This window comes from Lepidochelys olivacea (genome assembly GCF_965140295.1).
Source record: "Lepidochelys olivacea isolate rLepOli2 genome assembly, chromosome: 6".
Classification (NCBI taxonomy): Eukaryota; Metazoa; Chordata; order Testudines; family Cheloniidae; genus Lepidochelys; species Lepidochelys olivacea.
Window position 1 is genome coordinate 120101501 of NC_140416.1, and position 26529 is coordinate 120128029.

The following is a 26529-nucleotide window of genomic DNA, read 5'->3' on the forward strand; positions in this document are numbered from 1 at the left end:
CAGCCCCCTCCCCGTTCTCTAAAGAGCTGGTTGAGTGGGTGTGCAGATCAGCCTCTGGCTTGGGTTCACTGTAGTATAACAGCGTCTCCCTCAGAGGGGCAGCACCTTTACGCGCTGGGCTGCTGTACCCAGCCGTTAGCCAGCAGCTTGCGGGGGGCTGCACGGTTCAGAAGGCCGTAGCCGTGCCCGGTCCAGTTCGGGTTGCATTGTTGCATGTACATGCACGAGCCGTTTCAAGGGGCAAGCCCCCGACGGAGTGGGAAGATCTCCGGGGAAGCGTTGGCTGGGACTGGAAAGGCTGGCGAGACGGGAGCTTTTCCCCTGCAGCAGCTGGGTGCAGAACCCGGGACCGGCGGCAGGCGCTGCGATCGGGCCCCGCCGCGACACTCCAGCCTCCCTGCGCTTAGCCAAGCCGGCGGGGGGGGGAGACCCTTGCTTGCAGCTCGGGGCTCGCTCTTTCGCAGACGGGCTTCATCCCGCGGGGGGGGGGGGGAGTTTAAAGGGGACACGCCCCCTTTTCTGCACGTGCCGGCCCCGGCCCAGCTGGTCGGTTCATTCCCTCAATCAGGGCCAGGTGCGAAGGCAGCGCCCTGGATCGCGCCTGCCCGAGAGCAGCCCCCGCAATGCCCCGGCTCGGCCCGCCCCGGCAGGACGCTGCCCGCTTCGGCCCCGCATGGAGCCCTCGCTGGAGAACTACTGGGACCGGAGCCCGGGCCAGGTGGGTGCGCTCCGGCCCCACGTCCCCGCTAGAGCCCCGCGGCTGAGCCCGGTACCGCAGCTAGCTGCTGCTGGAGGGTGGGGGCCCTGGCTGGGGGCGGTGGGGCCCTGCTGCTCCCCCCAGCTGGCTGAGAAACGGCTACCCTATTCCCCGCCCCCATCTGTCTCCTCTCCAGGCTCCCTGGAGCACCCAGGGGCTGGGCTGACCCCCCTAGCTGGCACTGAGCCATTGCAGGGTCTCCTTGCCATACAGCAGCATCTGGGGGGTGGGGGCTGTGGCTTTGGAGCCCTTTGCCCTTCCCTCCTGAGCCTGTCAGGGGACCTAGGGGGCTGCCCTTGTATTGGCGGTGGGGCTGCCTGGGCCAGCTGGGGCCTGCCCAGAGCATTCTCCTCAGGGCAGGGCCTGTCTGTTCCGTTTGTACAGCGCCTAGCACGCTGCCCTGTGACTGGGGCTCCTAGGTAACAATGCCATCCTACAGCTACAATAATCCCATTGTAGGATCGGGGCCTTTGACTGTCTCCAGCTCCTCTCTGGGCTTCAGTCAGCTCCAACAATGAAAACGAATGAGTGATTTCAGAGTAACAGCCGTGTTAGTCTGTATTCGCAAAAAGAAAAGGAGGATGTGTAGCACCTTAGAGACTAACCAATTTATTTGAGCATAAGCTTTCGTGAGCTACAGCTCACTTCATCGGATGCATTCTGAATGAGTGAGATTCACTCTGACCTTCTCTGTTCCCAAAGGCTCTTCTTTAAGATTTCCTGACTGTGGAACAAGAGCCCTAGGACAGAGGAGCAGCTAGTGTCTTAATCCCTTGTCCTCCAACTCTGCCTAGGTCTCATCGAAGTGCTGGGGCCTCCAGGAGGCCTCTCATCACCACTAACACCTGTGGGACTGAACAGGTGGAAAACATCTAGGAAATCCCTTTAGGAGGAGAGAGGCCCTTTTGAAGTCTTATGCACTGTCACAGGGCTCTGCAGGTTCTTAAGGACCTGTCTGGGCTGCAGCACGGACTGTGTTTAAAAAGCTCTCCTGAAGAACTGAGCTCTGTTCAGGTAGCAGACTGAGACTGGCCTGTGCTAACAAAGCAGAGGGGCAGGTTCCATTTTTGTAATGGTGCCTGCAAAGGTTCAGAAAATACAGTGGGGAGATTTATATACACAGAGAACATGAAACAATGGGTGTTACCAGACACACTGTAGGGAGAGTGATCAGGTAAGGTGAGCTATTACCAGCAGGAGAGCGGGGGCGGGGGTGGGGAACCTTTTGTAGTGATAATCAAGGTGGGCCATTTCCATTACTTGATTATCGGTACAAAAGGTTCTCTTGCCCCCCACACCCCGCTCTCCTGCTGGTAATAGCTCACCTTAAGTGATCACTCATTACAGTGTGTATGGTAACACCCATTGTTTCATGTTCTCTGTGTATGGATAGCTCCCCACTGTATTTTCCACTGCATGCATCCGATGAAGTGAGCTGTAGCTCAAGAAAGTTTATGCTCAATTAAATTGGTTAGTCTCTAAGGTGCCACAAGTCCTCCTTTTCTTTTTGCAGATACAGACTAATACAGCTGTGTCAAGATTCCTTCCCCGCTCTGAACTCTAGGGTACAGATGTGGGGACCTGCATGAAAAACCCCCTAAGCTTATTTTTACCAGCTTAGGTTAAAACTTCCCCAAGGTATAAACTATTTTTACCTTTTGTCCCTGGACCTTATTGCTGCCACCACCAAGCATCTAAAAAAAATAACCGGGAAAGAGCCCGCTTGGAAACGTCTTTCCCCCTGAAATCTCCCCAAGCCCTACACCCCCTTTCCTGAGGAAGGCTTGATAAAAATCCTCACCAATTTGCATAGGTGAACACAGACCCAAACCCTTGGATCTTAAGAACAAGGAAAAAGCAATCAGCTTCTTAAAAGAAGAATTTTAATGAAAGTAAAAGAATCATCTCTGTAAAATCAGGATGGTAAATACCTTATAGGGTAATCAGATTCAAAACATAGAGAATCCCTCTAAGCTAAACCTTAAGTTACAAAAAGACACAAAAACAGGAATATACATTCCATTCAGCACAACTTATTTTATCAGCCATTTAAACAAAACCGAATCTAACGCATATCTAACTAGATTGCTTATTAACTCTTTACAGGAGTTCTGACCTGCATTCCTGCTCTGGTCCTGGAAAAAGCATCACACAGACAGAGAGAACCCTTTGTTTCCTGCCCCCGCTTTGAAAGTATCTTGACTCCTCATTGGTCATTTTGGTCAGGTGCCAGCGAGGTTATCTTAGCTTCTTAACCCTTTACAGGTGAAAGGGTTTTTCCTCTGGCCAGGAGGGATTTAAAGGTGTTTACCCTTCCCTTTATATTTATCAAAGGCTGCTACTCTGAAACCTGTTCATCCACTGTTATAATAGCCCTCCCACTGCTGGCAAGTGGCTTTTGGACAGACACCTCATTGTAATGTGGAAAGGACCTAAATCTAACCCTCTAAATGAAGTAACTATGGTCATAGATAATGGGTAGGGAGCAGACCAGTAGGTGCTCTTGACTGGAGGAGGAAAAACTAAATGGCCTCGAATCACAGAGCTGGGCATATATCTACCCCATGTAATGTCTTCTGTTGTTGCTCATTCCTCCTTCTATTGTTTCTCACTAATTCATTGACTTGGCTTAAGCTAGTCCTCAATCCTCACACTGATCCATGCAGTTTGAACCCCTGCACCCTGGGACCCCTCATGCCTGTGCAGAACCCCTTTTAAATCATAAGTTTCTGCCCAGGTGCAGAGGCCCATTTGCAGAGTTGGGGGCTTTATCCTATGAACTTTCTGGCGCATGAACCAAATCTTCCTGTGTGTCTGAACAGTGCCTAACAGCTGGGACCTGATCTTGATTTTTGGCCTGTGGGTGGTACTGCTACAATACAAATGATAAACTCACAGCAGCAATTGTTTGGGGTATATTGTGGCTTTAAAAAAAAAAAACCCACTCCCAATCTGAGGTCTAAATCAGTCTTGTCCCAATTACACTGTACGTGGACAATATCCCTCTACTACCAACGAACTGCCTTAAATTGTAGTGACCTCTCAGACAGAGTATAGGTGCCAAGTTTTCATTTCTTCAGGGAGGCAATGGGAAACCCTCCAAACTTACACTGCTGATGGCAGAGACCATCATTGATCAAGTCAGCTAACCTAGAGTACATTGGGTAACACTTGGCAGCCAGTTAAGTATAAAACTTGTCTTGTGCTGCTTTTCCCACTTCTATTCCACAGCATGGGTTGTCTATTCCTGTGCTTTCAGTCTGTCTCCCCGCTTCCCCACCACAAGCCAGCTTTCTATTTAATACATCTTTAATTTTCAATCTTCTTTCCTTAAGCAGATTCAAAGAGTGAAATTCTTTTTCTCCCTAAATTGTTTTCCTTTTATTTTACCCCATTATTTTCTAGTGTCTCTGTCTCCCACCCACCCCCCTTAAAAAAGCTGCTTAATTCTTCTCCCTGGTTCTCACATTCCACCAACTTCTTTCATCCATCTAAGCCAGGTTCTCAAATTTTTGTACTAGTGACCCCTTTCACATAGCAAACCTCTGAGTGCAACACCCCCCAACCCTTATAAATTAAAAACACTTTTTAAATATATTTAACACCATTATAAATGCTGGAGTCAAAGCGGGGTTTGGCAAGGAGGCTGACAGCTCGTGACCCCCTCCCCCCGCGTAATAACCTCATGACCCCCAGTTTGAGAACCCCTGATCTAAGCCTCAGATTGACTGACTTTATTCTGAGAGCGTCTGCTTTAATTCACCTTATGGGGGAGCTGAAAGTCTCCCATGCCCTCTATAGAGAAGTAAAGAGCATTGCAAATAAAGTTCAGTGTAAAAAGAACAGAAGGACTTGTGGCACCTTACAGACTAATAAATTTATCAGAGCATAAGCTTTCGTGGGCTACAGGCCACTTCATCGGATGCATAGAATGGAACATATAGTAAGAAGATTATATATATACACACAGAGAAGGTGGAAGTTCAGTGTGTTGCTTTCCCCCCTCCAACCAGCAGCAGCTGTGGTGGTATTCATGAACTGCCACATAACTAGGTTAAGAGGAATAACTGGTTAAGAGGTATGGTGCTGTCTAACTTCTGGGGCTCATTTTGTCTGGCAGTATGTCATTTTGGGCACAACTTTGTCCCATTTGGGGGGTGGGCCTGAATGTTAGAAGCAAGTAACCAGGAAATTGTTTGTTCACTTTTGTGGAGACACAGACTTGTTCCACTAGTAAGCAGGTATTTCTTTGTGTGACTAATTCTGGGATTTTTCACAGACTTCTAGCTGGTATCACTAAAGAATGCAATCTTACTGCAGTGTGTGTCAGTCCTTTTGTAGAAGCTACCTTTCTGTTTTCAGAGTCCTCTTTATAGTGTTTGCTTAGTGTGTTGTAGCAATCTAAGACTTCCCCTCCCCCTAGTTAATATGAAACAATATGTATTTTAAATTAAGAGACACGAATGTCAAACCCGCTGAGGTTCTCCTGTGTAAATGCCTGTTTATGTTTTATTACTTTCAGATAGTTTGCATGCCGCCCAAGTCCATGATACTAAGGTGTGTTAAATACAGCTGGTCTCTGTTGCTTTAAGGCAGGACCTCAGATACAGAATGCAAAAGGACTGGTGTAATAATACCTAGACTTTTGCATGAGTTGTCAAACTCTTTGTGCAGAACCTGAATTGTGATTTTTCTCTCGAAAGGACAGTGCTAGCTACACTGTACCGAGCCCTAAATATTCATAAAGCTCTAAAAATAGTTCCGTGGCACCTTTCATGTGTGTATCACAGGTCCTGCTTGTACCTGCCAAGCTAAGAAGGGGCAACTGTCTACTTTTTTGATTGAGTAAAATTTCCAAAAAAAGGTCTAAATGACTTGGATGAGTAAGTCCCATTGACATTCAAAGTGCACAAGTTATTCTGCAGGATGTGTCATATTGGATCAGATCACTGGTCCAGTCAATCAGTATTGTCTGTCTCCCACAATTGCTAATATTAGCTGTTTCAGAGGATGGTGCAGAAGGCTGTTATTTAATAATTTGCCCCGAGAGAAAGTGTGTTCCTAGCCCTCATTAACTAGAAGCTGTTTACATGCTGAAGCAAGAGGGTTTAAATTCCTCCCCAAACTCTTGCCTTTTTTAATATTATAAGGCATTATACATTTGTGACGCCAAGCCAAACAAATAGCGATTAAGAACAGGGCTAAAATTCAGGAATTTGTGGTTAGGAAATGCTGTAGGCCTTTACCACTTGATCTAAAGAAGAATGTTCGATATGGTAGTATTAAGGCATTTATTTCTCATAAATTAGTCATAGATTCAAATATGAGGCCAGTGGAGTCTATCAAGTACCATGTAACAGAGAGCAGTGGTACGCAAGCCAACACATTTCTCTATTCAGTTGTGAGCTGTTCAAGGAAAACCTGAAGATGGAAAAGATTTGTAGAGAAACCCAGCCCAAAAATCAGAACATTTTGACCAAAATTAGAATTTTTGACCATTTTAGTTCAGTAAAAAAAAAAGCCAGTTTTCACTTAATTTATTTTTAATAAGTTGATCAGCTCTAATAGACATTCGTACATTTAAACATCTGTCTAAAGAAAGCCTCGTGAGAAGCGTCAAGGAAGAGCACCTTATTGGAAGATTAGTTCACTTATTTTTATGGGTGCTTGCAGGGCTTAGCACATGTTCAGCCTGGTTTTCGTAAGTGCTGAGAAGCTGCAGGCCCCTCTGACTTCCGCTTGTGCTGTGGTGGGTGCTTGGCACCTGTGAAAATCCGTGTCCTTGTTTCCTTAGACCCCTGATCACGACCAAGTCTGGAAGTTTGAACAGGTGAAAAGACACTGAGTGGTTCCCTTTGATCAGTTAAAAGGTCAAGCCTGCCATCTACTGGACTCGATATGTCCTTGCAGTTCAATAAACAAAGGCTGTGTGGGACATATACAGACCCTTGCCTAGGGTCAGTTTCCAAATGTGTGTAACTGAAATGATGCCGAGGAAAGACGTTATTTCAGCACTCCACAGGGATTAGCTTTAAAACTTCTAGCCAAACCTCAAGTATTCAGCCAGTAGTATAGGAGTTTCTATCACTGAACTCCTAAAACTTACACAGGAAGTAGGGTGACCGGATGTTCCATTTTTTTAACGGGACAGTCCAGTATTTAAACCCCCCTGCAGGTGTCCTAACTCGTTCTTAAAAATGCCTCCCCCTACCATCAGTACCAGTGGATCCTGCTGCTGGCTGGATCCCTGCTTGCCAGGCGTCCGCCCACCAGCAGTGAGGAGGGCATGGGGTGGGGGGGTCCAGTGGCAGATGATGGGCCGGGGGGGGGTGCAAGGCTGGTGGCGGGGAAAAGCTGCAGCACATGGGGCCAGGCTGCTCCCCCTGCTGGGCTCAGCACGGCCCCCACTGTGTGCCAGCTCTGGAGTGGAGTGGGGGAAGCGATTTGCAGCCTGTTCCCACCCTGAACCTGCAGGCTCCATAGCAGCACCCCCTTCCACCCGGGTCCTGCCACCAAGGAGCGTGGGGCTGCTCCTTCCCCTAGGCACCATCCCCTGCTGAGCCACCTCTCTGGCTGGTTCGCTGAAGCCCCTGCAGTTCCCTGGCCCTGGTGCACAATACATCCTTAGGGCTTAACCCCTTCCTGCCCACATTGTAGCAGGTGGGTGGGGGACAGGAGGTGGCTGGGTTATGTCCGTGGCCAGCAGCAGCAGCCTGGAGGTGTTAGCTGCCTTTCAACACTCTGCAAAGACATGGGCCAGGTCATCCCTCCCTGCCCCGCTCCTGCTCCCCTGCGGCTGGAAGCAGCTCCTGTGCCTTCCCTCCCCTCCTGCACAGTGCCGAAAGGCTGCTGCTGGCCACATTCTGGTGTGAATCTGATTCCTGGCAGAAATTTGCAGGAGGGGGGCCAATGTGACCCTGTGTGTGCCCCCCCCCACACACACACATTGCCTCAGGAAGATGCGGTGCCAGATACCAGGAGAGGCAGCTCTGTCCTGGGGGCCCAGCTGGGCCTGGAGGCAGAGAGCACCGGGCAGGGAGGGTAGGCCGCTCAGACACACACACACACACTGTGAGAGAGGGGTACAGGTGTGTGTGTGTCGCCTCTCTTGGGCTGGGTTGGGGGGTGTCACCCCTCCCAGTGTGAACCCTAAAGTCTTAAAGATAAGAAGGTAAAAAAAGAATCCAACCACGTAGTATTTCTTTTTAATGGGCTCAGTCAACTTAATGTTAATTTAAACGTTTGTACAGCATAGTTTTGATTGCCTTTGAACTTGCTTGAATATGAGTAATTTTATCAGATGTCCCGTATTCCACATAGGGAAATGTGGTCACTCTAACAGTCAGTAAAGTCTAAGTAAAATTGACTTGCACTAGAGAAGTAAAGCAATTTACCTGGCACATGCAAACTAACCTGTGCAATAGGCAAGGTGCTAAAGACAAGTGCCAATTGTATTTTTCATTATTTTACTAATCTGGACTTTGTTTGAGATGCTGTTTGGATGCTCATTCAATAGTTTGTGGGACTCCTAGATTTGCTCAACCCTTAAATAAGGGTCCAATCCAGTGCCCAACTGCAGTAAATGGGAGCCCTTCCAGCGGGCTTTGGATCATGCCCTAGTAGCGCAGAGTAGCAAGTTCATCTAGGTACCATGTTGCAAGAAAATGGTATTTATAAAAACAACAACAACAACAAATTCTTTAGCCAATTGTTTCCTTCATTGTTGGCAGGAAGTTTTTCTCTTTCTGTGACTGAGGCGTTGTACCTGGAGAAATGCTTCTGAATGAAATATGTCATTTGCTTATTGCTATTCACGTCTAACACACATACTGCAGTGACTTAACTTGCCATCTGAGAACTCTTCTCGAGTTTAAATCCATTGGAGAAGCTGTTTGTGGGGCGGGGGGGGGGGGGTTGAAATTTTGAAAGGCTGCTGTCCAGTGAGTGCTTTACAGCCTTGAATCTTTTGTCTTCACAATAAAATAAACGTCTTCCTCTGGCCATCTCACACGGTTCATGAATGCTGACCTATTGGTGTTATGGTGCAGCTCAATCTAGCTTGTGTAATAAGGAAACCGTTTGGGAAAACCTCTGGATCTTACACACTGACATCAGTGAGAGGAGAGGGACAGAAGTCACTCAAGTATGAGCCTGTGAAGCTATTTTTGACAGACTTTCACATTTTAACTTGAAAGTGCTCAGTGTGATAATGGAGTTGTGATGGGGAGGAATATCTAATTTGGATTCACTGAATGGAAAATGCATTTCTCGAGCACTGTCATTTGACGTAAATGGGATCTTGTCTTCTAAAAAAAAAATGCTGTAATCTTTTTTTTAAATGAAGGATGACCTTTCATCAGCTGGTCCTCAACTGTATACTCCCATGAGCCCTTTTGACACAGACCTGCCGATTCAAGCAGCTCAAAGTGCATCATTTGGTTCTCATCTTGACCAATCCAAAGAACTTTCTACAGACTTCTCTTCTGTGGATCTCAGCTTTCTTCCAGATGATCTTAACCAAGAAAATGGAGAACAAACTCATTCAGAAGATGGCCATGAAATGCAAAGAGAACAATACACGTCACAGTCGGCAGAGCAGGACAGTGGGTTCTTAAATGACAGCAATTTGTCACAACTGAGCTATGCGGACGCAACTCAGCCCTCACCTGAAACATCTGGTGCCTGTCCCCCTTTGACACCTATGACCCCTATCACCCCAATGACACCCGTTTCAGAAAGCTCTGGCATCGTTCCTCAGTTACAGTAAGTAAACTTAAGCCTAGAGCTGTGGGGGGGAAGGTGGTACCATGTACATGAAGGAGGGCTAAAGACTAAAATGGAAAGGGAACTAATTGTAGAAATATAAATAGTTCATAAACAAATAGGTCAAGTGTGGTTCAGGCTTCAGTAGTGAAAGCTTCTCTAGGCAAAAGAGGCCATGTGGTCTCCATGCAAGTTGTGTCCTTGGCTTAGCATTGGGAAGACCCAAATGACCTCATCACGTGCGCTGTGCGTAACTCCTGCCTCTGAAGGAGCTGCACCCTCCTCTGCTGTGCAAACTCCTGTCAAGAAAACCACATTTTAATTTTAGTTGAATTTCCAAGGGCCCTCAGCCACTGCTGACACACTAGACTGCAGGAGCCAAAGTGACAGTACTTGAAGTAGGACCCCTTTAGCCAGACAAGTGTTCGGTACCTATTCTCACCATAGGGGTCTACAGTGCAGCCACCAGCTGGCTGGTGAGGATCCTGTCTGGTCTAACTGCTGCGGTGCTCTATTGACGGAGCTGAAATAGTCTCTCTGTGACCCCAGCAGTGGTGTGGGGAAGGAAAGGGCACAGCTGCAGAAGCAGAAAGAATCCTGACCGCTGTAGCAGCCAGACTGTTCTATTAGGCTCTCTAGGCCAGGGGGACGTGAGGGTAGTTCGCTGACTCCTTTCAGAGTGCAACAGTAACTCTGTCAACGTTCTTAGGTGAAAGACACACAAGCCTATACTGCTGTAGTACTGGAGGAAAAACTAGCATATTCAGTGGTTGCAGCAGTCGGCCACTTTTTAAAACTTCATCTTAAAATCTTTCATAGCTTTTGGCATTGGACCACTTATATTATTGACTTTCACTGAATAATTTGCTATATATGATTTTGGCGTGGACTAGTAACTGAATGGTTAGGAAAGTAATAGAAGGTAACAATTAAATGTATCATGATTTCAAACTATATCATTTTTTTTAAATAGATCACTTTGAGCTTTGGTTTTCTAAAATCATGTATCCGCTTTCTTATTTCTTCAGGAATATAGTGTCCACTGTAAACTTGGCTTGTAAACTAGATCTGAAGAATATAGCTCTGCATGCCAGAAATGCAGAATATAATCCAAAGGTGAGATTTTAAAGAACTATTTCATTGGGGTTTTATATTTGAAGGCCCGGGATTCTAATTTACACTCTTTAATTACCTGATTGCCCCTTATTTACTAGAACTCTCAGTTCGTTAAAAAATAAATGAGTTGAATTCAAGTGAGGAAAAGCTTTTGCAGACTCTGATATATTCCGTGAAGGTCAAACAGCATTGTCACCTTTTTTCATATCCTTGCAGTTCTTGTCTTGCTATGTGCTGAATAAAGCATTTATGGAATGATCCTGCCACAGGATGCCTGACCTTTTAAAAGGAACTGAAGGTCTGGCTTCACCTGCCCCTGGTGAGCTAGGGATCAAGTTGAGTCTAAAAGTCAGCAAATGGGCCAGGTGGGGGGAGAGCTGCTAGAATCATGCAGGCTCTGGCAGGAAGCACTCGGGTCAAAGAGGAGCTCCAGTGGGGCCCTGGAGCAGGGCAGAACTGTCAGACGAGTGGCTTGTATAGTGGAAATGTGTAGGCCCCTACAGGAGACCCCAGGTTGTGGGGGAAAGGGATGACTGATGTGCTGTGCTAGTTAATGTGGAAGAAACAAAGCTCAAGGCCTGAACCAGCCTGTGGCGGGTGTTGTCACTCCTTTCTGGCTGAGGGGACAGGCTGGTGGGTTTACAGGTCCCTTGAGGCTGCTTCTTCAAGTTGTACTTTTTAGAGCTAAATAAACACATGACAGTCTCAGGCATGGATTTCTTAAAATGGTACAGTATGTTTGATAGTAGTTATAGCCATGAAAACAGCTCTTTTTCCCCATAGTGCTGGAACTAGGGATGCAGGGGGTGACTTGAAGTGGTTTCCATTATATACAGGGTTTACAGTTTGGTTCAAAGGCTCTCAGCAACCCCACTGTAAAAATTGTTCCAGCACCCCTACTTTTCCCCTATTGCAATCATGAGTAGAGACTCCACTTCCCAATAAAGGGCTCGATGATCAGGAACAACTCCATGTGTGGACACACTTGTTCCAGAATATAAATACTTTTGTTCCTGTTTAGCATAATTCACTGTGGGCTAAGCACTGAGGGATGATACTTTCCTATTGGGATCAAAAACGCTTTTTGCATCACTTTCTACTACAGCAGCCCATATACATGTAGTCCTAATGATTTGGGATCTAAAGCATTTCTTTGTGATGTTAAATTACACATGTAGATAAGAGAGCAGATTTATAGCAACGTTTTCCCCTGAAGTTTCAGAACGGAGACCTTAATTTGGAGGAAGGGATACTTAAGTAAATAACATACTTATTACCAAGTGTGCACCACAACAAAGAATTAAGCATAACAGCACTTGTAGTTTTCAGAGCAATGTTTGGAGCTGTCTTTGATAAAATGGGAAGGTTTAAAAAACAAAAAAAACCTTTTTAAAGCTTGTATTATTTACTATGAAACTTGTAACCAAGCTAGTGTCAAGTTGGTACCAAGATAGTATTCTTATTTGTATTACTGTAGTACCCAGAGCCCCAGTCATGAGCCAGGACGCCACTAGTATTCTTGTTTGACTTTTAATCTCTAGAGGTTTGCTGCTGTGATAATGAGAATCAGAGAACCAAGAACAACAGCCCTTATATTCAGTTCCGGCAAAATGGTCTGCACGGGAGCAAAAAGGTAGGAAACGTTTCTTCTGTCTGGCTCTAACAGCAAATGACATTCTGGCACAAATTGTGGAATTACCGACCTGTTCCACAAAATGCAACATCCCAAGACCAAAAAGACGGGGAGTTGTCACTGAACACGTCTACCCGTCGGTAACGGGAGCTCTCGTGATTGCTAAACTGCACACTGCTGTTCTGAACTATAAATTGAGCTGAGCCACTATTAATAGAAAATCACGAATACTGAGTAACTTCAATTTCCCACTCGTTCCAAACATTGCCTCAATGTAACCTGTGTTGCTGTCTAGTGTCTCTCAGTAGATGTACTCAAGTCTAGCTGAGGTGCTCTCATAGCACAAATATTCTGCCTGTTTTTTTGAATCCTTGCCCTCTGTAGTTCATGCTCTTGGTCCTTAAGCCCCTACCTTGTGATCCCATTCTTTCCTGAGGGGAATTGCTGGGTCTTACTTCAGAACAAGCATTGCTGTTTCCTACTTTAAACTCTAGCTCCTAACTTACACCCTCTAATATCTCTAACCATCAAGGTGCTGGACTAGTTTCCCGGAGGGCTTCCTAATCTTATTGAGCCAGATCATCAGTGCTACTCCCGCACAGAGATGGGGAAACTGGCTTAAATGGCCAACTGACTGTTCTTCCTGCACAGGGGAATCGGAGTGGCATACAGTGGAGCCCTGCACGGAACTGTTTTTTAAATCCGCTCCCACCCCACCCCACCATGCGCACTCCCATCCACTCCCACATTGTTTCTTGCATTTTTAATCCTGCTCCCACCCGCAAATCCCCCAAGAGAGACCGAATTCCCCCCCTCCCCGCAATGCTGCTTTTAAAAAGTTAGTTAATATCTGTGGATAGAAATGGAGTTCCAGCCAACATTTTTACTACTACAAGAATAAAACAAATCTTGCTAAACAATGCAAAAAATCCTTTAACTCATGTTAGAAAAATATTTGTCTATTATCCCTCACTTCACGTTAAGTATTAAAGCCTTTATTTAAAAAACACAAATATGTACTTTACATTGTCATTAACAGAATTTCAGCAAACGGATTAGATTAGCGTTTTCCGCAAATGACCGGTCTTTATATTTTTTATTGCACTGACTTCAGAACTGGGTGGCCAGAGAGCGGCGGCTGGGGCCGGGCGCCCAGCTCCGAAGGCAGCGCCCGCCAGCAGCAGCCGCACAGAATTAAGGGTGGCAACACCATACCATGCCACCCTTACTTCTGCGCTGCTGACTTCAGAGCTGGGCAGCCGGAGAGTGGCGGCTGCTGACTGGGGGCCCAGCTCTGCAGGCAGAAATAAGGGCAACAATAGCACACCGGGCCATCCGTACCTCTGTGCCGCCGGTGGCTCTGCCTTCAGAGCCGGGCTCCCGGCCAGCAGCCGCCGCTCTCCAGCTGCCCAGCTCTGAAGGCAGCCCTGCCGCCAGCAGCAGCGCAGAAATAAGGGTAGCAGAATCTCCCTTACAATAACCCTTGCAACCCTCCCACGACTCCTTTTTTTGGGTCAGGACCCCTACAATTACAACACCGTGACATTTCAGATTTAAATAGCTGAAATCACAACATTTACGATTTTTTAAATTCTCCGACTGTGAAATTGACCAAAATGGACCATGAATTTGGTAGGGCCCTCCATATAACCTAGTGCTGCAGCAATGCAAGACCTTCCTTTTTACCTCTGATCCCGTTCCTGGATCTGTAGGAACTGGTTGCAACACACAATGTTCGTGGCACTTAAAACAAACACCCATGTAAATTCCAGCTGCTGGACCATAAGGCTGCTAGACCTGTTCAGAATCTTGAGTCTGGCCCGCTCTCTGAACTGAGAACACCAAACTCTCCTATAAACAAGATGGGATTGATTAAAGCCAGAATGTGACTACAGCCAACAGGGTGTGGGGGGTTTTAATTTAACTTTCAGGATAAGGCTGTACATCCAGAAACCATTAGACCTCAAATTCCTGTTTCCATCTCTGTGCTCCCTGCAGCGAAGAGCAGTCCCGGCTTGCAGCTAGGAAGTATGCACGTGTGGTGCAGAAGCTTGGGTTCCCTGCCAAGTTCCTGGACTTCAAAATACAGAATATGGTGGGCAGTTGTGATGTGAGGTTCCCCATCAGGCTGGAAGGATTGGTTCTAACTCATCAGCAGTTCAGTAGGTATGTGGGCAAGGGGGTGGTGACTGGCAGGGAGAGGTACCAGGCTCCTATTGTAGGGAGGGCTCAACTATGAATAACACGTAAGGATGAATTCATGTGTAAAAGGACGAACGTAAGAGAAGAAATGTTGATGCTGTGCTAGCATGGTAAGGTGTGTACTCCATACCAGTGAGCTATTAAATGCCATGGCATACCCTTGGTCTGCTGCACCCACTATCCCTGTGGCATCGATAGTCTGTTTCACATACGCTAGACTAGACCCATAACATTTTGATTGTCTTTTGCAGTAACGCCTATTGATAAACCTTCCGCAGCATGTTTGTTTCTCATGTGGCAAAAGTCAATATGGCTTGTGCACCAGCACGATTGATGTTGGCAGGAGCGTTCACAGCTCTGCGAGAGTGACTAAGTCAGGGAGTTAGTGGCTGGCTATTTAAAAGTACGCTCCTGAGTATCTTCAGGGAGCGAAGTGTTGTGCTTGGCAGTCCTCTTGCCGTAGGAATACGGTACTAAAATATTCAACATTGTATCTTCTGTCTTTGGTTTTCTCAAAGTGTTACCAGCATGCTTTGCCCTGCTAGAGGGGTTTTTTTCTGGACTAATTTTGATATATATTCAATCCAGTTAAAATGAAGGACAGGAGAGTAGTAAACCTAAGTGTAAATAGACTTCCTGACTGTCAGGGTGGTTCAGCACTGGAATAAATTGCCCAGGGAGGTGGTGGAATCTCCATCATTGGAGATTTTTAAGAGCAGGTTGGACAAACACCTGTCAGGGATTGTCTAGATCAGTGGCTCTCAACCAGGGGTACAAGCACCCATCGGGGTACGCAGGGGCCTTCCAGGGGTACATCAACTCATCTAGATATTTCCCTAGTTATACAACAGGCTACATAAAAAACACTAGCGAAGTCCATACAAACTAAAATATCATACAGACAATGACTTGTTTATACTGCTCTAGGTACCATACCGGGGTAGCCAAACTGCAGCTTGCAAGCCGCATGCGGCTTTTTTACAGTTAAAGTGCGGCTCGTGGAGCCTCCATGCCCTCCCCCATTCTCTGCCTACCCATAGGTGCTGGAACGCGGGGTGCCAGCACACCCCCTGGCTTGAAGTGGTTTCCATCATAGACAGGGTTCGCAGTTTGGTTCAATGGCTCTCAGCATCCCCACTATACAAAGTATTCCAGCACCGCTGGCCCACCAGCCTGGGTGGAGGGTAGTGCTCAGGGTTTCTGCCAGAGAGGACTGGTGCCTGCTGAGGGCGGGGGGGTGGGGGGGGAGGCACAAGTTTAAATTTTGAGCCCCAACGGCTTGAGTCCTTCTCTCCCCCCACCCCCGCCCATTACCCTCAGGGGCCCCTCCCTGCAGCTCCCAGGTGTTCGTTTGGTGTGGAGAGGCAACAGCAAACAGCTGGGAGCTGCAGGGAGGGGCTGCTGATTTAGCGCCACAGGGAGAGACAGCAGCAAAAGCAGCGGCTCCCCGAGTTGCTTGCCACTGCCTCTCCCCGGGGCCGCAGCTCCCAGCTTGCCGGCTCCAGCAGGAGGGGGGCCCGGTGGCATCATGTGACCAAGCAGAGTCAGCAAACCCTGGCAAAAATCAGGGGGGACACGTGACTCCATGTGCCCCCCAGCGCATCACCTCTGGCTTCTGCCCAGCAGCCTCGGGCAATGTTTCCTCTAATTTTTGACAGGCCGTGTGCGTAAAAAATTTCTTCTGTGCAAATTTCTGAGCACGCAGTGTTTCGCCGTGTGCATGGGGTTTAGGATCTGGGTGCGTGCGCGCACAGCTTAGAGGGAACAGTGGTCTCTGGGCTGACGCCCCAAGACCTCCCTCCCTGCAAGGCTGGAGCCCCGATAGGTGCGCTCCGGCTCCCGAACCTCTAAAGATTGCCGTATGCGACTTGGTGGGTCAGTAATTTTGGCCACCCCTGTACTATACACTGAAATGTAAGTACAGTATTTATGTTCCAGTTGATTTACATTATAATTGTATGGCAAAAATGAGAAAGCAAGCAATTTTTCAGTAATAGTGTGCTGGGACACTCTTGATTTTTATGTCTGATATTTGTAAACAAGTAGTTTTAAAGTGAAGTGAAACTCGGGAGTACGCAAGACAAATCAGACTCCTGAAAGGGGTTCAGTAGTCTGGAAAGGTTGAGAGCCACTGGTCTAGATAATACTTAGTCCTGCCATGAGCGCAGGGGACTGGATTAGATGCCCTCTCAAGGTCCCTTCCAGTCTGATGATTCTATGATTGTTGGTTCCTTTGCTCACTGTTAGAGAAATGCTTCTCTTGAAACCGCTTTCCTGCTGATTGGGGAGCATACATGGCAAGATAATGGCAATATCCACTCAGGACTGACTCTAGGCACCAGCAAAGCAAGCACGTGCTTGGGGTGGCACAATTCCAGGGGTGGCATTCTGTCTACCCTTTTTTTTCTTTGCTCGGGCAGTTGCGCTCTCAGAGATTGGGGTGGCAAATTTTTTGCTTCGGGCAGCAAAAAACCTAGAGCCAGCCCTGTATCCAATGCTGCTGCAGTGTACTTGCTGTGTACAAAGAATTTTGACATGCCAGAGGTGTTCAGTAAGATTGAACAATCTTCATATCCAAGATAATACTGGACTGGTCTCATGTTAGCATTTGCCGCTGCCGTGTGGCATATCTCATCATAGTGAGAAATAGTGATGGAAATACAGAACACTTCCTATTGGCGGACAAAGCCCAAGTGAAAACTTCTTGTATGCCTATTCTTGTACAAGGTTATGATCTATGCTCTGGACTGTTTCAAGTTAACGTGTAATACATGTGTAACCTCATGGCTGGGTGACTGACTTATCATGTTTAACGTGTATTTGTTCAAAATTTAGTCACCACAAAGGACACCACAGGATGCTTGGAAAAAGGCTTGAATGCGACAGAAATTTAAAAGTTCAAATTGGGCCTCTGTTTGAATTAGGCTTAATTCCCTATGTATCATTATCTTGGGCCATCTTGGCTTAGTGTGTATTGTAGAACTACTTGGTTATCTCCTTATTTGCTGTATTTTTATAAATCATTTGTAACTGAAGCTTTCTGTGTTGTCCCCACAAATCCTTCCTTGGACTGTTCTAACACAGTAATGCCAGCACTTACTCAGGAACCTACCTTTAGTTACTCACATCTGAAAGTGGCCCAGATCTTAAAGGTGCCGAGTATCCACAGTCCTTACTGGCTGCAAGGAGGTGAGAGATGCTACAAGGCTTCATTAGGAGCTATGGGTGCTCAGGACATTTGAAAATTGGGCTACGTAGTCAGGGATCTAATCATAGGCAATCAAAACCATTGGCTCAACTAACACAATTCTAACATAAAGGAGCAGTTTATATTTCATAACATAAACTAGTAGTAAAAATCAAATTGCCATGCAGTGCTCCTAACCCTTTTCCCTTTTGTTTCTTCGAACAGTTATGAACCAGAACTATTTCCTGGCCTTATTTATAGGATGGTCAAACCAAGGATTGTGTTGCTTATCTTCGTGTCTGGAAAAGTTGTACTGACTGGTAAGTGGTCTCTTTATGTACAGCAGTAACTCGGAGCATTCTGTATAGTAGGATGACATTTTTAAGCTAAGCTGATGTTTCCTGCATAGTGCAAACACTACTGGCTGGCAAAATCTAGAGGCATCCCTTTCAGCAAAATGTTGAGGATACAAAAGTACCATAGTTCTGTACTATTAGAATGCTCCACAGGAGTTCGAATGACCACTCAAAAGAAATCCTACATGTTACTAAACTTGTGCATCCTGTGGGGGTTTTTTTAATTCTCCACTTGGGTCAAGGTATCAAATACATCAACGTGCTATTTTAATAACCACCACAACTAGAAGCCTATTTGTAATCTGATACTTTCAGGGAACTCAAAATCTTATTGCAACAAAACCTGGTCATGCTTTCCCTCCTCAATTAGAATTTTTTTTTTATCATTAGCATAGTAGCTGTCAATGGGAAAGGAAGGTGTCTGTCCTAATCTTGGCCCTCATTCAGAAAAGCACTTAATTTTAAGTGCTATGATGAATCAGAGCACTTGTCAATAACCTAGAATCCAAGTCTGTAAGTAAACATTAAAATTCCTGGGTGAACACTTCTGAGTGTTCTTTCTGGAACCTTTACCATCTTGGGGAAAACTTCCCCTTATTCAACTTGACTACAAAGGCAAATCGTATCTTTATCAGACACTCAGGCTGAATGGTGCCAATGTACCAACATAGGTGTAGACGGTACTTTAAAGGCAAATAAAAATTGCATGCCTTTGCCCAAAGGATCGTCCGATCGTAATTATGAATGAACTCAATTAACTGGGCATTCCGGACAGAAAGCTTAAAAACATCTCCTCCTCCTTAGGTCCCATGAAGTCATCCTGGCCATCTACACTCCACTGATGCCTCCAGAATACATTTTTGGATGTCATAACTACAAAAAAAAACCAACCCACAAACCACACAACAAAAAACACACCTCTGCTGAGGCATACAGCAGGCCCATAAGGGCTCAGGTAAGTCCCATTTTGAAACCTGGGCCTTACTGCAATTCTAAAACAGGACTTACTGAGCTCCTATGGTCCCCTGGCTGATCCAGAAGAATTTTCTGGTGGTCCAAACATTGAAATAACATTTTGGAGCAGAGTCAATGGGTGTGTGTTGTGGGTTTTATCTTTCGATGGAGTGGGAACCTAAAAAGGTTTGAGGTATATCAAGCTGTCCTGCAGTGACTCAGGAGCATGAGTACCAACCTCAAGGCAGACTGTTGAGAACCAGGGCACAAACCTCAAATTGGCTGAGTGTTCAATACTTCGATGATTAGTTGGTGAAATCTAAGCTATGTCTACACTGGACCCTACCGTGGCACAGCTGTACCAGTGCAGCTGCGCCAATGTAAGCTATCCTGTGTAGCCGCTCTATGCCAGCAGGGGAGAGCTCTCCTGTTGGCATAATTAAACCACCCCCAATGAGCAGGTGGAGTTCTGTCGGCGGGGAAGCATCTCCCACCAACATAGGCTGTTCACCCCGGCGCTTCAGTCCGTGTATGTTGGTCGGGGGGTGTCTTCTGTTTTTCTTCACACCCCTGAGCGACAAGTTTGAGCAACAAAAATGCTATTGTAGACATAGCCTCCGTGTAAACTCCTCAGGCACTGTTACAGCCTAAACATGGAGTCCCAGACCGCCCCCTTGGGTACTCCTATCTATCTTGTCACCTAGGCGAGTCTGGCTTTGTGGTAGATGGCCCCTTACACCAGCAGTCTCAAACACGCAGCCCGTGGGGTTATTTTCTGCGGCCCGCCAGCTCCCTGCAGCCCCTTGCCACCCCCCACAGCGTTTACCCAGAGCGGCTCCAGCCTAGTGTGCACCGGGGGCAGGGCAGGCTCCCTCCCTCCCTGCCCTGCCCCTGTGCTGCTCCGGGAAGTGGCCAGGACCTGGGGGGTGGGGGCCACAGGGGTCTGTGTGTTGCCCTGGCCGCGCCTCCAAGTACCTCCCCCAAAGCTCCCATTGGCTGCGGTTCCCCGCTTCTGACCAATGGGAGCTTCGGGGGAGGTACCTGGAGGAGCAGCCAGGACAACACACAGACCCCTGTGGCCCCCTGCTCCCTCCCCACCAGGTCCTGGCCACTTCCCGGAGTGGCTTGGGGGCAGGGCAGGCAGGCAGGGAGCCTGCCCTGCCCCCCGGTTTGCGCCGGGCCGGACCTGCCCCCTGAACTCCTCCTGCAGCCAAACCCACTGTCCTGAGCCCCCACCGCACCCTGCCCCCTGCCGCACCCTGCACCCCTCCTGTACCTGCTGGGGGCAGGGACGGGGTGGAGTTGGGGTGGGGATTTTAGGGAAGGGGTTGGAATGGGGGCAGGGAAGGGGTGGGAATAGGGGGGGGCGGGGCAGGGCCTCACAGAAGGGGTGGAGTGGGGGGGGAGTCAGTGGTGCAGCCCTCGGGCCAATGTACTAGTCCTCATGTGGCCCTCGTGGTCATTTGAGTTTGAGACCCCTGCCTTACACCATGAAGCACAGCATTGTTCAGGTTACTTCCAGTCCCAAAGGACCAGGCACTTACAGTGGTGCTGGAATGAGTGGTGTTGAGGGTACGACTGCACTCCTTGGCTTGAAGTAGTAATAACAAACACCAAATACATGGCTTCCCTCATCAGCACCCCCACCATAAAAATTGTTCCAGCACCCCAGTCACTTACACAGGTCGCTTACACCTTAGGTCTCACACCAAAGACAGTGCTTGTAGCCAATCCTATAATAAACTGTATACAGATTTATTAATAGGAAACTGAACTAAGAGTTCTTTTACAAGGTTACTGTAGGTAAACATAACATCCACAAATCAGTCTTAAGTTTCAGAAGGTAAGTTTCTATAATAGGCAAGCTCTATATATCCTGTAGGGCTAACCTCGGCTAAGCAGCTGGGGAATCTCTTGCTTATGCCTAGAAACCTTGCCCCCAGAGTCCAAGCAGCAATGAAATACATTTCCTCCATTTTGTAAGGTTTTTATTTTCCCTCTTTTCTCTTCTCTTCTCCCCCGCCCCCACTTCCTGTGAGCTGCAAACACAGCTGATTGGAGGAATTCGCTTGCAAGACTCATCTTCCTGTGGGTGGAGGGGGAGAGTAAAGTTTTTTGTCCTCTTTAATGTCTGTCTAGTGTCAATGGGCCTTCCTTGTCAGGTAGGACATAACAGCTTCTGTTGGAGACCAGCATTTTACACTAGTTAATCATTGAAGATTAGGGTTGGAAGAGACCTCAAGAGGTCATCTAGTCCAACCCCCTACTCAAGGCAGGACCAACACCAACTAAATCATCCCAGCCAGGGCTTTGTCAAGCCGGGCCTTAAAAACCTCTAAGGATGGAGATTCCACCATCTCCCTAGGGTACCCATTCCAGTGCTTCACCACCCTCCTAGTGAAATAGTGTTTCCTAATATCCAACCTAGACCGCCCTCACTGCAACTTGAGACCATTGCTCCTTGTTCTGTCATCTGCCACCATCGAGAACAGCCTAGCTCCATCCTCTTTGGAACCCCCCTTCAGGTAGTTGAAAGCTGCTATCAAATCCCACCTCATTCTTCTCTTCTGCAGACTAAACAAGCCCAGTTCCCTCAGCCTCTCCTCGTAAGTCATGTGCCCCAGTCCCCTGATCATTTTCATCTCTTTCCTGTCTGGTGACTTACACCATTACTAAGGCTTACAATGCAAATGCTCAAATACTTCCTTACAACATGGGATATGGATGTTATAAGTGAGAATAATGCCTGCAGCAACTCACAAGCACTCAAAATCTAAACACTAAGCACATTCTTAGAATTATACCTATTTTACAATTACTATCAGAAAGCTGAAATCAGTCTGGCTCACCTATGTATTTGTCATTATTCAGTTCAGGGAGAGGGACTTTGGTATGAGCTGGCACCTAGTCTGCCAGCATGACAAGGTGCACATGTTGGCATGTCTTAGTCTGGCTAGAGGTCCATTTCAGTGCATATTGCTTATTTTTAGTGTTTGCTGGTTGCTCCTCCATGCTAATGTTACTAATGTCGGCAACAAATGTTCTTGGCCTCCATGGTTTTGTTAATTAAAAAGTTAGCATGGTAGTGGGGATGTCACTGGGATGATTTTATATGAATGATGCAAGAGACAATAACTTAACCGAGGCACTGAGAGGCAGGAGAAATGCTCTAGAGTTGGGAAACGTAACTGCTGGTCAATATTCATAATACTGAGTGCTGGAATGAAAAACCAGAGGAGATTAACCCCGCCTACCCTCTTATTTTGTTCCATTTTTGACTCTAACTAGCATGTCCCATTAACCTGTCAACACTGGACTTATCTTGATCAGTCTCTTCCTAAAATTATTCTCATGAATGTTGACAAATGCAAAGTAATGCACTCTGGAAAACACATTTCCAACTATCCATACAAAATAATGGGATATAAATTAGCTGTTACACTCATGGAAGAGATCTTGGAATCATTGTGGATGGTTCTCTGAGCAGATGTTTTCACTGTGCAGTGGCAATCCAAAAAAGCTCAGAATGTTAGGAACCATTAGGAAAGGGAAAGATAAGACAGAAAATATGTCCGTATATAAATACATGGCATACCCACACCTTGAATAGTGAGTGCCGTTCTGCTTGCCCTGTCTCAAAACAGATATATTAGAAATGGAAAGATACGGAGACAGGCAACAAAAATTATTAGGGGTGTGGAACAGCTTCCGTATAAGGAGAGATTAAAACGATTGGGACTATTCGGCTTGGGAAAGAGACAACTAAGGGGGCATATGATAGAGGTTTATAAAATCATGAACAATATGGAGAAAGTGAATAAGAAGTGGCATTTACCCTTCCACATAACACAAGAACCAGATGTCATCCAATGAAACTAATAGGCAGCAGGTTTAAAACAAAGAAAAGGAAGTACTTCTTCACACCTGGCAGTCAACCTGTGGAACTCGTTGCCAGGGGACGTTGTGAAGGCCAAAAGTATAACTGGATTAAAAAAAAATTAAATTCATGAATGACAGGTCCATCAATGGCTATTAGCCAAGATGGTCAGGGACACAACCTCAGACTCTGGGGGTCCCTAAGCCTCTGACTGCCAGATGCTGTGAGTGGACAATGGGATGGATCACTTGATAATTGACCTATTCTTTTCATTCCCTTTGAAGCATCTGGCATTGGCCACTGTTGGAAGACCAGATACGGGGCTAGATGGACCATTAGTCTGACCCACTATGGCTGTTCTTTTAAATGTTTCATAACATAACTGAGCATTAATTGCTGACTAATTAGTCAGTCCTACAACTAATACTGATGGGGACGTTGCATCCAAATTTGATCTGAAAAATTATGGGATTCATACACTCTTCTATAAAAACTAAAACTAATTCTAACTAATAGAAACAATTCCAGGGAATTTTAAAAATCTCCCGGGGGCACTGTATTCTCTCTTTTGAAAAATGTAGTGTGATATAAGCAACTCAAAAAATCACAGCAGTATTCCACCGCAAGAACCCAAAATGAAAGATCAGATACTGACTAGTCTAGCTTTGTTTTTTCAAGATGAGAACAAGCTAAAAATAAACCTACTGTTTTAATAATATAAGGTGGGGATAGTATCATGGAAAGGAATCTTGCTTCTTAAATTATCTAATTTTGACTATGCTCCTGAAAGAGATTTAAATAATAACCTTGTTTTTTCTCATCTTTGGGAATGCTTTTATTCGCTATTATCCTAGCACTTATTGATGTTGACTTAATGGTAATGAATGCAACCTTGTGAGCCATCTTTAATATTGTCTTAGTTCTTAAACTGTTTTTAACTGTTTAATAGGTGCCAAAGAACGTTCTGAAATCTATGAGGCATTTGAAAACATCTATCCTATTCTAAAGGGTTTCAAGAAAGCATCTTAAAAGTTCTTTCCAAAAAAATCAAGAGGAATATATAGGTTTGTATGTTTATGCATAGAACCAATGCAACAGTATTCCAATACCTAAATACAGAATTGTGGATTACTAGGCATATAAAGCCATTTTGAACACACTGTAAACTATGACTAGATAGATGCACACTTTTGTAAGTAGCATGAAACAATTTTGCTGTAAAACTTGATGTTTCTAATGAGTTCAGTCATTGTATCAAGTTCTGTTAAAGAATTCACAATAAGCAAAAGTACATTTACTTTTGAACAGGAATGTAAATTAGGACCGTTATTGCACTATAAAATATTTTACAGTACAATTAATGGAAATTGGTTTTTCTGCAGTAGAATGGACGTATCAATGGAGGTTAGTCCATAGATCAGTCTTGTTAAAATCCGTAAGATTTTGATCAATATCTTGTAGCACTGACAGCTAATTTCATGTTAATTCAGACCTTACTTTTGTGTATAATATATCTTACAAAATTTAATGCGAGCCTTTTTACTGTCAAACATCCAGACACATGAGTTCACAAATGATCTTTGTATCATTCTCTGGCTCAGAGAATGATACAAGATTAGGTGAATTATGCCATATGGTGCTGTTGACACTCCTCTTATTGACAATGAAGTGAAGAGCGTTGGTGGCACTGGGTTAGGGTAAAGTTGTCAATGAGGGCTAGCAAGAGTGGCAGCTGAAAACTGACAAGCTACCTATTATCTCCCCCCACCCCCACCCCAAAAAAAAAATCACTAGCCATAGAGGGGACAGGTTCTACAAAGTATCTGGGGTTGGGTTTGGACAAGTAAAGGGTAACCTACAATCTGATGTTTCCATTTGCATTATCACAGCCCTCTCGAAGTGCAGGGTATGTAAGTACAATCAGGTCTGAACCAACAAAACTTCTCAACTTAGTTTAGAAAGCTACTTTAAAATACTGACTTTACCAGCTTACTTTAAATCATAGGAAAAATACAAACTTTATTAGGACTTTAAAAAAAAAAAAAAGTAGCTAGAGAATTAGTCGAGGCTTAGCCAGAGCGGAGATCCCACCACCATCCTCGGGACATTCGATAACTTCAACATCAAACGCGCATAGTCTGCTCAAGATCACTGCACCAGGCAGTGTGACCACAGCAGATGGCATTGCGCTGGTATTGGATAGTGAAGCTCCCAGATTTGGTTTAATCCTGCAAATCCACAAATCTGTGGCATGGGCCTGCAGTGGTATCAAGTCGGGCCAGGGGGCGCTCTCCTTTGTGTGTCGCTAGAGGCTCTAAGAGCACAGTCTGCTGAGTTGGTTTTGTCCATCCTGGCAACATGGCCAAAGAGCCTGCAACACTGCTTTTAAATTTAATGAGTGACTGAAGGAAGGCCCAATCTCTGCGAGACTGACATTTCACACACAGTCAAACGACCTTTTGCTCACGATTCAATAACTTCCCAAGTAGTTAATCTATTTTATGCCCCATTCTTTCCTCTTCTGTCACTGTTTTATTAAGTATTACTACTTTTTGTTTCAGGCAAATTTGCAAGTCTTGTCCCCATACAAACTGGCAACACTCATTCATGAGGAATGGTGAAGCAGCATTGTCAAAGTGTAAAAGACAATTCCCTTGTCTATATGTCAGAGGTAAATGCAATATAGCAATGCTCTCCTCAGGGCTTCAGAGACTGGAGTTTTATCAGTTTTTCATTTAACTGCAACTAGGATAAACCCCACCATCTCTAGTTGCAAAGAGAATAAAGCTTGTGCTGGTATTAGCTTTCACTCTACTGAGCCACTAGAGGTCACTGTTGAGTGCCTTCTTGTGAAATGAAGACAAGCACAACCCATTGCCAAGAAGCTTTCTCTACCCTTCCCTGTGTGAGTGTGTGTGTCCACTCCTTGTATCAGACAGCAGATGCAGTATATCAAGCTTCTGCCCATGATAAGATTTAACAATCGTGTCTGGGAGTTTTATCTCCCATTTCAACTTTGTCTATTTTGGATTGTGTCAAGTTGCCATACAGTCCAATACTATTTCTGAAGCCTTTCCTATCTCCTAGAGTCATGCATAGTTTGTTGTTGTTTTTTTCATCGCTAATGGAAAAATCATCTCATTCCTGATAACTTGATGAGATCTTTTTTCCATTCCCATTCTCTACTCTAGGAGCAATATTTGAATTGTGAATTTCTATACTTTAAATGTTCTCCAGTTTAACCTTAGCTTACAATTTCCTGGCTCTCTAATAATAACCTTTAAAACTCTTGGCCTGATTCTTGGTTACATTAAATCCAGTTTGTGAATTTCTGGTAGCTTTAAAGTAGTTGCAAATTAGTTTGCATTGGGAGAAGCATTCTGAGTTTGAAAGTGAAAAGCAGCCTCAGTCCTTGTCTATATTTAAAGTTTTATTCCAACAGTTATACCAGCAACACTTTCATATCTGTATAACCATCTACATGATGGTGTGTTCACTGCTTTAACTATGGCAGTATAGTTAAGGCAGCAAAACTTTAAGGTGTAGACAAGGTACCTCATAAATTAGAATTAGGCCTAATTGGTATGTTGTTTTCTTTAAGTTCTTGATATTGTCCAGCTTTTGTCTTTAAAAAAAATAAAAACTTAAGTTTGTCTTGGTTCTACCTATTTTGTTTTTATGAAG

At 45.6% G+C, this 26529-nt stretch overlaps 1 protein-coding gene across 1 annotated transcript; it reads left to right on the top strand.

Annotated features, from left to right (window-relative positions):
- Positions 1 to 673: 673 nt before the first annotated feature.
- Positions 674 to 23874, top strand: TBPL2 (TATA-box binding protein like 2; the record flags this gene model as incomplete). The annotated part of the gene is made up of 7 exons (XM_084632666.1): positions 674 to 718; positions 9102 to 9520; positions 10549 to 10636; positions 12178 to 12269; positions 14268 to 14435; positions 17884 to 17978; positions 23795 to 23874. 7 exons carry the CDS (start codon positions 674 to 676, stop codon positions 23872 to 23874), a joined length of 987 nt encoding a protein of 328 aa, XP_084488792.1.
- Between the last annotated feature and the right edge of the window lie 2655 nt (positions 23875 to 26529).